At 45.3% G+C, this 15,231-nt stretch overlaps 1 protein-coding gene across 1 annotated transcript; it reads right to left on the bottom strand.

Annotated features, from left to right (window-relative positions):
- Positions 1–5,138: 5,138 nt before the first annotated feature.
- LOC120640005 (putative protein TPRXL) lies at positions 5,139–5,582 on the bottom strand. Its single transcript, XM_039915912.1, has one exon. The coding sequence runs from the start codon at positions 5,580–5,582 to the stop codon at positions 5,139–5,141; it is 444 nt and encodes a 147-aa protein (XP_039771846.1).
- Between the last annotated feature and the right edge of the window lie 9,649 nt (positions 5,583–15,231).

Genomic DNA, 15,231 nt, shown 5'->3' with positions numbered 1-15,231 from the left:
TTGTGCCCCAAGAAAACCCTCTTGGTAATGATGATATTGAGCTTGACTACGGCGGTCAAGAGATTCCCGGTGGAGATGATGATGAAGAAGAAGTGGGAGGTGATGATGATGCGACTGAGTCCGATGGAGATGGCGATGGTGACAATGATGAGTAGCTCTCTTTTTGGAGCTTGATGCCAAAGGCGGAGTGAATTTGGTGCTTAGAGACCCCCTATTATCTATCTTTATCATTTATCGCTTTTATTCATGTATGGACATGTAAGGAACTATGTAATGGTGTGTTATGTGTGGTGTGTGCCACGTGAACCATTTTAATTTGTAAAACTTAATTGCTAGTGTGTGGTTGAACTTGATATCTATCTATTGTGTGATGCCTATGGATGGACAATATAATGTTATTTCTCACTTTAATTGTGTGTTGATCTTGTCATATGCATCACGGATATATTCTCACACTAAAGCACATGTTTGCAATGCTTTAAGGGGAGTTCACTTAAATATGTGCATTAGAATTTGAGGCCGCTTTGAGATATTCATGCACATATTTAGGGGGAGCTCTCCTATCTCTTGATTTACATTTCACGCATTTTATTCCTCCCTTTATGAGCCCAAATTGGTATTGCCTTCAATCACCGAAAAAGGGGAGATTGAAAGTGCATCTAGGCCCCTAAATTGATTTTGGTGATTCTTGACAATCACAATTTGGGATATGATGCTTTCAATAAGATGTATGCAGGAATAAATAAAAATAACCAAGAAGAAGATGAATGGAAGGCCCCCAATTCAAATTCATTGTATGGTGGATTCTATCGGAGTTTTAATTCTAATTTTCGGTTTGAAATTGAGTATAGGATCACCGTACTATCAAGGGGGATGCATTTGATTGATCTAGGTCGTTAAAGTGTTTTATTGAGATGAATTACACACATGAGAGACACCCTTTACACTCACAAAAACAAGTTGCACAATTGTTTCTGCACTGGCCGGATGATCCAGCCTGCACAGCCATTTCGGCTCTGGTCACGGCCGGATGATCCGTCCTAGGCCGGATGATCCGGCCCTAGTGAGTTTGAGCGCATGTACCTCTCTGTTCAAGTCCGGATGATCCGGTCCAACCCCGGATGATCCGGACCTGGAACTTTCTGAGCGCCTGGTAGTCTCTGAGTGACTCCGGATGATCCGACTCTATGCCGGATGATCCGAACCTGGGAGTTTTCCAGTGTGTTTTTAGCCTATTCTGTTACCCATTCGGATGATCCGAGGTTACCCCGGATGATCTGGAACCCACAGAAAACACACATAATGGTCACCTGCGGGTGTGAGGCTATAAATACCCCACCCCCCCCCCCCCATTTACTCCTCTCTTCCCTCACGACCAATCCAGCTCCAAAAGCATTCATTCCTCCACTCTCCTCCATCCAAAAGCTTGATTCTTGCAAGGATTCACCTAGGGATTGAGAGGAAGTGAGATTTGGGAGTTGGTGTGTAAGAACTTCGTGAGCTAGCACTTGTTCATCTCAAGAAGCACCTGAAACAACCTTTGATTCATCTATTCACGTTCGTTACTCTTGGAGCTTTGCTCCTAGACGGTTAGAGGTGCCGGTGAGCTCCCATTCTTTTGTGGTTGAGCCTCCAGCCTCTGAAAGTTTGTATTACCCCTTCTCTTCGTGAGAACAATGGTAAGTGACTCAGTCCTCCTACGTGGTTGATTGGATGAGGAAAAAGGGTTATAAGGCTACCCTGCTCTTTGTGAGCACCTCAACGGAGACGTAGCTTCTTTGTGGAGTGAACTTCAGGATAAATCTTGTGTCTCTTTTACTTTTGTTCTTCATATTGTTCTTGAGCTCGTTTTGACCCGATCTACTTTTTAGTAGCATATCTCTTGTGTAGAACTTGTTCACAGGCTTATTTATTTCATTTGTCAACTTTGTATTCAAAAGGAATCGTCAAAAGCTAAGTAGATTTCAAATCTGGTACAAGATTCCTTTCGTCTTCCGGATCATCCGACCCTGCGTAGGATCATCCGGACCTGGGAAGTCCGGAAGATCCGACATAGGCCGGATCATCCGACTCTGATGTTTTGATTGCCAAGTTTTTTCAGGAAATTTTTGAACAGGCCTATTCACCCCCCTCTAGGCCTAGTGTCGATCCTTACACCCTTTCGCCTTCTCCCCCAATATGGTTGACTGCAGATATGTTTTCTCCGTCTCCGTCGTCGGCGACTTCGTTTTCCAATCCATCGCCGCCTTCCTTGCTCCCCCTCGCATCCTTGTTCTGCACCCCAGTAGCAATGGCGGAACGCGACGAGCATTCCTTGCTCATGCAAGCGCGCGACAAGTGGGGTCGCTTCTCAAGCGACCCCAATGCGAGGCCGAGGCGCCGCCCAGCGGCCGCTCGTCGTCGGCCCGCCTCCCCGAGTACTCCATCAGCCGCATCCGCCCGCGTCCCCTCGTCCTCGTCGGGGCGAGTGCTGAGGAGTGTTACGAGGGCGCGGGCCAACGCCAACGCCGACGATGGTGCGCATGCAGTAGCCATTGGGGATGTTCCAGAGGTTGCCGCCAACACCGACGATGGAGCTCATTGTTGGCGCCTACCAGCATCACCACCGAGAAACAGCGATGATGCCCGCATACGCCAATTGGGGTGGCAGGTATTTCATGAACTACGAATAAATCCGCAAGCGCACGGAATACCGCTGTAGCATTTTACCCAGGAGTATACCGGGGTGTCATTTATATTTCCACAGGGAAGGCGGTGGGTGAAGAGATATATAGACCAGTTGATGAACTTTATCTAGATTGGATATTCTCATGCATAAACAGGGGTAAGATATATAATATGGTAGGAGGTAGTGTGACACACACACAAACTACCCTCTTGGATAAATAAACAAAAAAAGATAAAAGGTGCTCTAGGCCGGGAGTAAGGCAGAAGTTAGAGCTCGAGTCAACTGTGCTAGGCTAGCTATATCTATACTATCTAATTGGTTAGATCGTCATAGATTAAACTACACAACAGGGAGATCGCAATCGAAGTAACGGGAGGAGCCCGTACACCCTGGTGACTTTATGTACCTCCTACCCCCCATACCGAATGTGGAGGATTACTCGGGCTCGGACAGGGCTGTCACCACCGGCCGGCTACCTCTACAAACCGTGGGTATAGTTGACATCCAGCAACTTTTAGCTAATCTAGACACCATGTCTACACTAGTAAGGGATACTCTAGTGTCCCGCGTGGAGCCCCCACCCTCCGGATGGACAGACATCACACTAGAGCAAACATACGAATACTGGAGCAGTTGATAGAGTTCTAAGAATGATACGATAAACATCTCAAGCACAGGGCGATCATGTAATGCAAGCATTGAATAATAACGCAACCATGACAAGAAGAATATACCCGATAACTCAGAACATACTTTGAGCAGATATCGGTAACCATAGTCTAATTCTATTACAAACGACCGAATATTACAAGAGAGAGCTAGAGATGAACCCATACCAGACTCTCGAGCAGATCCGGCGACTTGAAGACTCCTAGGCTTCTCCTAAACTCCACTAAGCCTAAAGACTATGCAAGATGAGCAAGAGAGGAGAGGAAGTGTGGTGTGTGTGTGTTCTCATTCTCTACCCCCCCCCCCTCCCCTTGTATTTATAGCAGGGAGCCACAGGTGAGAAGCTGCCATTCCTCAACAAACCGACATTGTGAGCCAATGAGACGTCGCCACATAGCAAGCTTAAGGCGGTGGGGCCCACGGGCCGGTCGGCCGACCAGGCAGGTCGGCCGGCCTGCCAGTGGCGCCAACCGCCCCCAACTTCCTCTGGTGGGCTGTCTTAGGCTGCCTTGTCTAGTCCACGCTGGTGCTGGCCTGTATTGAGTGGATTTGGTGTGGTTCTTGGGCTACACTTGGTCCAATTGAGCCTGAATCGTCGCTCTGATAATTTCTATGATTTTATGTCGGGCCAAAGTGTGCTTACAACCTGCATATTAGCTCAAAAACACAACTTGCATTTTCTAGAAGGTAAAGTGTGGTTTAGAGACTTTATTGGATAAAGATGCGTATAAGAAATGCAAACTCTCATGATTTTCTGATCAAGTTGACGCCTGAAAATGATCGTTAGTGAGCGTCAACACGCATGCGGCCAATGATGGTGCGCATGCACCTGAGAACAAGGTTAATATTTCAAGCACCGTTGCTCAACTTTGGATCCTAATTAGATTGATTCATCATGTTGAACTTCGATGCCTAATTAGATTGAGTGAATCTATAGCTTGGATTGTCGGGAGAGTAGTTCGGATTGAAGCGAGTTGCGATTCAATTGTAGGAAGTTTAGATACTTGGCTTGATTGAGTGAGTGAATCTGTCAAATGAACTGTGCATCATGTACTATCCTTCCATATATATGTATAGTGACCGTGGTTTTCTCATAGGCCGAGGGGATGCATGAGTTTCGTTTTCTAGGCATCACGGTGATTGTGTGTGCCATTGAAGGCGACATTGACAATGAAGACGCCGATGGAGAGGTCATGCCACCGCATGTTGTAAGGATCCCTCTCATATGCTACTCCAGCACCCCTCATTTTGATTTATAACTTACCTGATTGCATTGTCAACTGTAAGATATGTCAAATGGCACATGACCTTCGTGTTGCCATCAGGCGCAGGATCTTAGCCGGAAACCTTCTACGACAATTGGTGATGACATTGACGATGAAGACGCCGTTGGAGACACATGTTGCCCCTTCTCTGTATTTTGCTGCGGCGAAGAACAAAGACCTACTAATTAGTGCAATATTATGTTATTCACTGAAGTTGTGAAATGTTTGTATCCCTGAATTGTTATCCCCTATCTGCTCAGAGCTGTTGTGAAATGTTTGTATCTCTGAATTGTTATCCCCTATCTGTTTAAAGGTGTTATGAAATATTTGTATCCCTGAATTTTTATTCCTGAATTGTTATCCATCCAATAATCTTACATTAATTGAACAACAAACAATTGAACAACACGATTACATTAATTGAACAACTAACAATTGAACAACACAATTACATTAATTGAACAGGGCTCATAGCATCTAACCCTCATTCCGAGCCAGGACTCAATGCCGGTTGTACTTCTTCTTGTTGTCTTCCCTCAGGGCGCGGGACTTGGCCTTTCCGACGACATGATCCCTGAACTCATTAGGACTAGTCCATCGGCTCGCCAAGCCAGGCCAAACAGGGCACCGGAAGGTTCTGTCACCACGGCGGATGACGCGCAGAGCAGGGCCTCGGGGTATGCTCTGCAATAGCCCCGTCGGTCGTCATCATTCGGATCCGTCTCCATCTGCGTGTTGGAGTCGGAGTCGAATGCCTCAGCAGGAATGTTGACCGTGGAGGTGGACGTACTTGGCGGTGACGAAGCAGTAGAGGTGGACGAGGACGGCGCCGCCACCGCTGGAGAATGCTGGGAACGCAGCGGGGTGCCCGCAACCCCTCCGCGGCCTGCATCGGTGGACGACGGCTGGTGCCCGAGGTCGCCAGCATCATCGGAGTGGGGCGAGCGCCTAGAGCAGGACGACAAACCTCCAGGCATCATGCCGAGATAGTGGTAGTGGAAATGGCGAGGATACCGATGGTCCTGCAAATGTCGATTTAAAGGAGTTCGTGGCTTCCATGAGAAGTCAACCGATTTGAATAAATAAGTTCGTGGCTTCCACGAGAAGTCAACCCGCGCCGGAGAACAGCAACCGGCTGCGACCGTACTTGGGATCTGAATCGTCAGCCGTCGATGGGCAGATGAATGGCCATGAGGAATCGGACTGGACTAGAAAAAAGGCCTACGGTAGGTTTCCGGCCCATTAAACCCAACAGTCTACATATTGACCGTTTAAACTTTCAAGTAATTTGAAAAGTATGTTCAAATTGAACTACGTGTCCCTCCAATAGAACCCATAAAATATTAGAAAAATTATAATCAGGATCATATATAACAGCATAAGCACAAGTTGTTAATGCAGGCTCGTCAAGTTGTTAATGCAGGCTCATCAAGAATATTGAATAGGCTGAAGACAATAGGAGCACCTGAACAACATGTGTCTGAAAACATATCACCAGTGCCAGCAAATAGTACCGGTTGTGACAGTGCTCAGGCAGAATTGACACCAGTTGCAGAAAATCGGGACTGGTCACATGCATATGATGGCGGCCTGGACGAAGATGAGACCGAGGGCAATCCTATCCCCGAAGATGATCCCATATCCGAAGGTTGGTTCTTATATTACCCTCAAGACTGTTGCACTAATGTTTGTATACTTGTTCAATAATGTGAATTTGAATTGCAGTACCTACACAAAGAGGTGGCCCGAGGAAGGCGAGGGAAGCAACCAGGGGAGTTATGCTTGACAGGATGACAAAAGCTATGGGGAGAAGGTTGCCCGTAACTGTTGTTGAGGGGAACCTAAGGCCGCATGATCCATTGCAAGCTGCCAAGTTTGCATCAGAGGCTGGCGTTATTGTTAGGGGTCAAGTTCCTATCTTGACCCATTGGAAAGAATACAAGCAACATACATAACATTTTGATGGCTTCGTGGAAAAGCTATCTGTGAGTGCCTATCTGCTAGTTCCTCTTTTACATTGAACTCTTATATGGCCCTCGTGTAACTCAGATGTCAATTAATCACCAGGGAAGGTTAGCAATTGACCCAAGCCACAAGCCAACAAAAGATGCTTATGTCAGTGTATTCCAGTCAGCCATACGGCAGAGGCGGTATAGGTTGAAGAAGAAATACTTTGTTGGCCGTCATGCTAATGAGATCCCCACAACCTCTCCTGTCGCCTACATGACTAATGCATAGTGGTCTCAACTTGTTGATAAGTGGTCAAATATGCGCAACAGGGTAATTGCTCTTATTGTTCTTTGAAATATGTACGTATGATGGAGACTAGATAAGATATAATTTCTTATGCAGGGAGTCTCTGACCAGAACAAGCAAAACCATGGACGTGTCAAGTGGCCTCAAGCAACAGGATCTCGCTGCTACGTTGCCTAGTTGCATGAATATGTAAGTCTCAACACTCTTGTAATGGAAGCTTTTCATTATTTTGCTTTGTTAATGAAATAAGCTCACACACACACACATGTAGCAAGTCCTATTGTCAGTTATTCCTGCTTGATCATCATAGTTTCGTTGTTTGTTTGACCATCATTTTGGTATATCCATCAACACAATAACAAGCAGAATGATACCGAATGCAGTGAAGTCGACGGGGAGGAATCCCAAGAGCCAGTTAGGAATCTGATGAAGAACTCGATGCTATGGAAGCATTCAAAGTTTGCCATACAAACTGCAAGAATGGTATGAGTGATGCCGCTAGAGAAGCAGTTGTAAGTCCCCTTGCATGGTTCCTTACTCTTCCAGGATTCGGCTAGTTTTGTTGACATTTGCAATTCCAGCTCTTTTGCAGCAGTTAGAATTTCATGATTAAATAAGGCTTTTAGTTGTTTCTGCAAGGCTTTTGTCATCATCTTTCCAATGCTCTGTACATGCTGCATCACATAGTTTTAATATGCATAGCTCATGGCTGCCCCTTTGACTCAGTGGTGTGTCATGTTAACACTATTTAGTAGTAACTATCCAATCTGCCTTTGTTCCCAGTATTTTTGGTACACTACTTTCTTTTATTACAATTAGTGAAGTAATAATTCATCTATGCATTTTGTAGATGTCAATGGAAACTACTCGAGCAAAAGCTGTTGTTGATGGGCAGGCACCATTGAGTAGCGTTGAGGTGGTTTCCAAGGTCATCTCGCCTGACAACTCCAACTCCACTTTCTTCAAGAATGCTGGTTTATCCACTCACTTCTTGAAGACTCCATTAGCTGCAGAATAAGCGGTACTTGAAGAACTTGTTGTGCAGAAACAAAAAGAAGCTGCTATCACTGAAGAATTTGCTGAGGTCAGGAAGAGGAGTGAAGCAGCAGAGGCAGCGCTGCTGAAGACCCAACAACTGTATAATGAAATGAAGAAGCGACAAGAAGAGAACAATCTCATCCTTCAAAGAATCTTGCAGGCGAACGCTGCTGGTATCTCTTCTCAGCCCTGATCCTGTCATTACCTCCGGTGCTTGTAGGTTCTGAACTATTTTGGTGGTGCGATGAACTATCTGTTGTGTTATGGGGAACTATATATCTGTTGTCTGTAGTGGTGTTATGAACTATATGTGGTTGTAACTTATGTGGCTCCCTTTCTGTGATTTCCTGCTGCATCATTTCATCTGTGACAGAATGCAAAACATTCGGCTGGCTGGGCTGAAATAGTTGGCTGGGCTGGAATGGAATAATAAAAATGTGGCTAGCGCCAGCCAGAACCAGCCCAGTAAAAAATTCTGTGACAAAATGGTTTTTTGACGAAAGCACCACGTGCATCTGTATGAAAATGACGCGTGGAACAACCAAAAACCGACACGTGAAACATCCATAAAACGCCACGTGCAGCACCTTGAAAGTGACACGTGGACCAATAGGCACACGACACGTGGACACAATGGGCACCGACACGTGGGTCACCGAGAGAATGACATGTGGACGAATCGAGAAAGGACACATGGAAAAACTAGAAGATGACACGTGTCAGTTGCTCATATCGCCACATGATTGTTACCATCTCGCCACGTCGCTATCCTCTTTGTGACACGTGCTGCTAGCCACGTTAGCTGCCAGCGTGGACAAAGCCACATGGAGCGCCATCGTGTCTCATGGCGGCTGGCAGCGTGGACGTGCACACGTGGATCTAGGCCTCCAGTGACGTTTCAACGACGCGTCAACGAAGCAAAACTGGTTTCCCGATGAAATTTCCTTTCGTCATCAAAAAAATATTTTAGTGAATTTTTGTCTGTTTCATCAAGGCAGACCTAACTCGATGCTCCATTTTTGACGAACCGAATTTCGTCACTAATAGTCAAAAATTCATCACAGAATTCTTTGCACTACGAATTTGGATCCTTCTGTGATGAAAGTTATTCGTCATCGAGGCATCAATTTCCACTAGTATTCTTAATGCTTCTTTTTCAATGTGAAGCCCTTGGTGAATCACTGTTTTCATCTCAACACTGCAGTTTGAGCTGATGAAAACTGCTGATTTGTCCCGATTCACCAATTGACCCGATCCCCTGCTATACACATCAAGAATCTCCTGAAGGCGGTCAGCCCCTCTCTGCGATTCTTCTGAGAAAATAATACAATCATCTGCAAAGAGAAGGTGCGAAATCCATGGAGAATGGATGCCAACACGGACGCCCCTGGACAGATGCACTGGACCAATCCCCTTTAGAAGACAAGAAAGTCCCTCAGCACACAACAGGAATAGATATGGTGATATGGGATCACCTTGTCGAATCCCCCGTGTTGGTCTGAACACTTTTGATAGTGATCCATTAACTCTGACAGAAAAGGACACTGAGGTTGCACACCTCATAATCAGTGATACAAATTGTTCTTGAAAACACAACTTCAACATAATTCTCCTGAGATACTCCCACTCAACACGGTCATAAGCTTTTGCCATGTCTAGCTTGATAGCACACGCTCCAGTTTTTCCTTTCTTCCTTTTCAGATAGTGGGTACATTCAAATGCAATCAAGACATTGTCTGTGATCAGTCTTCCTGGTACAAAAGCACTTTGCTCCGCTGAAATAATCTCGTCAAGAAATGGTCGTAGCCTATTAGCTAGAACTTTAGAGCAAATCTTATAGACTACATTACAAAGAGAGATAGGTCTGAACTGTTTCATCTCCTGAGGGTTTTTCACCTTTGGGATTAGAGAAATTATAGTATTGTTCATCTCGTCAGGCATATCTCCCCCATTTAGGAAGTCAAGCATTGCTGTCGTGATACTTGGCCCCAAAATATCCTAGTGGTATTGATAGAAGCCAGCATTAAAACCGTCCGGACCTGGGGCCTTTCTAGGTCCCATCATAAACAAAGCCCTTTCAACCTCCTTTGCAGTGAACGGCAAGTTGATCGACTCGTTCATCTCATCTGTCACTTTCACCGGGACAAGCTATATAATTTCCTCCGGTTCTAGCACATCCTACGCCATGTAAAGGTTGGTATAGAAGGTCTCTGCTACATTCTCCAACTCCTCCAGCTGCATTACAACCCCTCCATCTTCCGTCCGAAGGGAAGTATAATTCTGTTAACTCTGGCCCTTCCTCGCGCCTTTGCTTGGTAGAAGGCTGTATTTCTAGAAAACATATCAGGTGCAAACCAACCTCTTCATGCAAATTATAAAAACTTCAATCTGGGCCATCAGATCAACATCCAAGGGGAGAGACGCAGAGAGGTGGAAGGGGGATTTGCAAAAGTGTGATTACCCAATCCAAGAGCGGGTTCAGATTGTAAAATTACCCAATCCCACGTACCCCTTGGCTGTTGATCTGATGGCTCAGATTGAAATTTCCATAGTTTGCAGTTTGCACGGAGAGGTTGGTTTGCACATGATACATTGCCATATTTCTATCTCCGTCCTTTAGCCAGTCAGACGTGCACGCTGTTTCTCCATAATTTCCTCTCTAGAGAGGAGTTCTGAAATCTATGACATAATACGTCTTTCTACCCGTGACGGTCCCGATCCAGCAAGCTGCCCCCGAACACACTCAAGCTCCTTACGGAGCTGACCCAAGTTTTTGCGTATAGAGCCAAAGGTGGTCTGATCCCACTCCTGCATGGTTCCTTTCACCCTGCCAAGCCCAGCATGAAGCTGCGCCAAGCTGGTCGCCCCACTCACCGAGTCACAAGCAGTTCACACCATATCAGTGTAAGATGGATATCGTCTCCACATGTTCTCATACCGAAAAATTTTGCGACCCCCTCGACGACCTCTTGCTTGTTTAAAACAATCTATCATCAAGCAGCAGTGATCTGATTCAGTAGTTTGAACATGCCAGACCTTTACATCTCTGAACATCTCAAGGAAGCTAGCTGACGCAAGTCCCCTGTCCAACCGGACTTTAATATTCCAATCACCATCTTGCCTGTTATCCCAGGTCCATGGAAGGCCTATAAAACCCAAATCAGAGAAGCCACAAACTTCCACTACCTCGCGAAAACCATCCATTTGCCGCTCCGCCCGTACCAAACCACCAAACTGCTCTCCAGCATCGAGAATCTCATTAAAATCGCCCGCGCACAACCAAGGTAGCGATCCTCGGCTCTGTAGCAATTTCAGGAGATCCCAACTCCTATACCGCAGTTCCCTCCTTGATTCACCATAGAAATCTGTAAATCTCCAAGCAGCTCTCTGTGAACCCGGATCCCAAATCTCCACATCAATATGTAATTTATCATAACTCTGCACTTTCACCTCAATATCTCGAGTCCACAAAAGCACCAAATCTCCACCTATGCCAAAACTGCCCACTCCAAAGCCGAGGAGGAAGATGAGAGCAGGAGGATGTGAAGCGAGATGAAGGAAACGATCACTACTGGAATCCGACTATTTGCCATGTGCTCGGATGGTGCAATATGCTAGGCACAAAGGGCGATGCGAGATGTTTTTGGTAGTCAGTGCGGTGGCTCCACTCATCTTCTTAGCTTCGGATGTATTAAGGTCCTTCGATTTTTCTCTAGATGAGTGGTGCTGGGATGATGTAGACATTGGACAAATTTTTGTGCAATTCGTCGGTTACAGATTGGTTGCCAAAATTGAGTGAATGTCGCTTGAAATTGGAGTAGTGCTTCCTTCCGAACCCGAATACTTTAATTATTTTTCATCAGCAGAGTGGTGTCGTGGTTCACCAGCGTACCATCACGTCAGCCCTGGGAGAGGATGACGCCAATGGCGGTAGGGGCTCATGGACGGAATGAACTATGGAGGCCTAGAGGGAAGGGAGGCCGGGGGTTGGCAAGGGTGGAGCGGCGGCAACGGAGTAAGAGAGCATCTTCCCTGGAGGTGGGAGCGGGGGGTGCCGGGCGGCAGGAGGCGAGGTGAGGCAAGCCTGCGGCGAAGGACGTCGCCCTGAGCCGCAGTAGCAGCACGTTCGCCACGCCGCGCCTTCACCAGAGAAGAGGCTCCGTCGCGCCCTGTGAAGCCGTGGAAGTCACCGAGCACGCGGCAGAGCGCACCGACGAGCTGTGGGTCCGGGCGGCGCGGAGCAGGAGGAGTTGGGCGCACAAACAGCGCAACGGCAGGCGGCGAGGCGAGGCTGTGGCGGAGGCCGCCACCGCGAGATCCAGCAACTGCATGTTCGCCATCGCCGCCACTGGCGGCAGGGACAAGGCGAGGCAGGGACTCTGGAAGTTTCCAGAAGACGCTCTAGGTCGGAAAGTGTAGACCTTGGGACCTGTTCGGACCTGTTCTCAAAGCAGAAGAGCAGGGCAGAGAGCAAATGTGAATACGTGTGGCCGGTGCGTTGAAGAAACATGCGCGCGTGAGAGGAGACCAAAGCTGGAAGTACAACCGTTGAATGACGATCGAACGGAAGTATGCTTTTTGGACAATGTGGATAGGCTCAGAGGCGGTATAGGGTGAGAACTGTCATATATAGAAATTCTCATTGCTACTAGTGCCACTTTCTCCAGCAGCAAGTATTGGTACTATGGAAGAGTCTATACAAGATGGCTCGAGTGGCAAGTGATCATGAATGATGCAATGGAGAAGTATTTATAATCTTTTCAAAAAAAAAGAAGTATTTATAAGATGTTACGAACATGATACTTTTAAATTTTGTGTCACTTGTCCTTACTGATTTGTAGGTGACGATGTCGATGTGCATTTCAATTTCCACCTATTATATATGCACGTGGAATTAATTAGTTTTTTAAAGGATTCCCACTATTCCTTTTTTGCCAAAGAAAATCAGATAATCTTTGTAGAGAAATCTGCTATTCAATTATGAGCTATGGTCTCAGTAAATTTTTCAATCTACTTTGAAACTTCCTGTGGTTTCAGCCTAAACTTTTTCTATGAATATTCGAACTTGGGTTTTTCATGATCATTTTGTTTGGATGATATATTTGACATGGGCAGTTTTATGGTTAGAAGCCAGCATTTTCTCTTGATTGTTATTCATGTGCTGTCACCATGCCAGCATTTTCTTTTGTTGTTGCATAATTCATGTGGTGTTTCACCACTCAAGAAGCTCCCACACCTCGATGATGTTTTCCCCAGAATTGTTAGTGGGCATTTTGTTTGAAAAATAAATTAAACATTTAGTTCACTTAATGCACATACAGGAATCCCTATTCTATCACTCCATTTCTATTTTCAATATACATAAGGTGCTTTGTTGAGGCTTTATCTGTGAATGAGCCACTGATCACGCAAGCACATCGAACTTGTCCCCGCTTTTGAGTTGAGCAATTAACCCTTCTTCAGGAACGAGTGCCACCTAACTCTTGGAGTCACTCCACAATCGAATCCCCCATGGAAGTTTTTGATTTATTAATTTCGTGATGTCTTCCATTCCCATATATATTCTTAACATATTTAAAGGGTTTGTCCAATAGCCTCATTCACTCTATTCGGTAGCAGTGAACGTTGATGGACCATTATTGTAGTTTTTTTGTGATAAAAACTTTTTTCCACATTGCCATCGTTATGGTATGTAATATCTCACTTCGTATGCTAAGTGTTTTGGACATCTCAAGCACCCAATTTTTGTAACGCATGATCAAACTAAGTAATTCGAGCCTCTTGATAGGATTTTAATTGTCTTCTTTCACAACTCAGGTGATGATCTGCAGAGGCATTAGAGTTTGGGGTTATGAGGTTAGGGCTCAAAATATGCAATCTCAATATTAGGAGGAGGGATAATTATATTAAGGACAATATATAGTTGGACCCGACCCTGGTCGCTGGTCCCTCCATATGCAGTACTGTGTACGGATGGGGTGGGGTTTAGGAGTTTTCTCCTAAAAAAGACCTTTCTTTCTTTCTTTTCGTGAAAATGCCGTGGGGGCGGCCTCTCCCTCATAATTAATTACTCGGCATGATCATCAATCAAATAATGCAAATATTTTTCTAAATCATAGTGTAAAGATTTCAGTGATTTAGGGAAGAAAGTTTTTTGTAGCTATAGACTTATTCTCCTTCAAGCATAAATAAATAATATGGTTCTGGTCAGATCCACATAGTTGTTATTGGTAGAGAAAATACATATATTGTGTACTTTAGGGCTGGTTTTGATGGGCCGGGCCTTACTGGGCTGCCTATTATATAGGTTGCTTCTTTTTTTAGTTTTTCAAGGCACCACAGGTACAAATTCCTCATTGAACCTGCCCCGCTAGATTTCGTGCCCCGACCGGTTAGCCCCGCGGGGGGATTTCCAGCCCCATACCCACCCCCAAACGGGGCAGATCCGATCCCCACGGGTCCCTAAGCCCTGTTGCCAACCTAATTTAAGGCCAGGGGCAGAGCCACAGAGTATGCCGGGTGGGCCATGGCATACCCTATGGATCAACCTATAGTTAGCTCCAACACATGTTGTGTACTATATAAAAGAGGAAAAAAACTATGAATGCCAAGCTAAATCGTTCGCATCGTCTAGTCAGTTCCTCGAGGCCGCGATCCCACCGCCCGCCAGCCTCCGCCTTGCTCCTTCCGCCTGTGGCATGCTAGCCTGCCGTGCAGGACTACTGCCGTTTGCCATTGTGGTGCATACTCGTACGTTTCGTGTGAGTTAGCCTCTCAGCCGCCAGAAGTCTAGTAACAACAATCCTATGCAAAGGTTGATATTGATCAATTTTTTCCTTGACATCATGTATGCTTTATCTTCGGTCACTTATAGCTTACATAATAAAAACTGAGGTACATAGTCCCTATAAATACAGCTATATTACTTTAGAATTTTTATCCACACATATGGAACAACAATTTTGAAACTGCAGCTACCCCATCTGATTTTATTTTTTAGAATTAATCATCAATAATGCTAATGCTGCACCTTGCATATTATGTTTGTAGAATTATTGAATTACAAAGAGGAAAAACAATGCATCTATTTGAACTACTAATGACATTGTAGACACGTAAGCTTGTTTTAGGCATATTTCAGACACGATATGTTCCCTTGGTTGTTGAATTTAAGACTTGACAATTTATTTTTTATTCCTGCATAAAATTATGTCAAATGTTCAATTTTTTTAATGAATTATATATGGATGATGCCATTTTTATGTATTGATTATACCTAATTGTATATGAAAAAAATCCATTTTTATGTATTGATTATACCTAATTGTATATGGA

Source organism: Panicum virgatum, chromosome 7K (genome assembly GCF_016808335.1).
Source record: "Panicum virgatum strain AP13 chromosome 7K, P.virgatum_v5, whole genome shotgun sequence".
Classification (NCBI taxonomy): Eukaryota; Viridiplantae; Streptophyta; class Magnoliopsida; order Poales; family Poaceae; genus Panicum; species Panicum virgatum.
The sequence above is the reverse complement of the archived record's forward strand: the minus strand, read 5'-3'. Positions and strand labels throughout refer to the sequence as shown.

Excerpts from the sequence above, each read along its gene's own strand:
- LOC120640005 (XM_039915912.1), bottom strand. The coding sequence starts at position 5,582 with ATGATGCCTGGAGGTTTGTCGTCCTGCTCTAGGCGCTCGCCCCACTCC.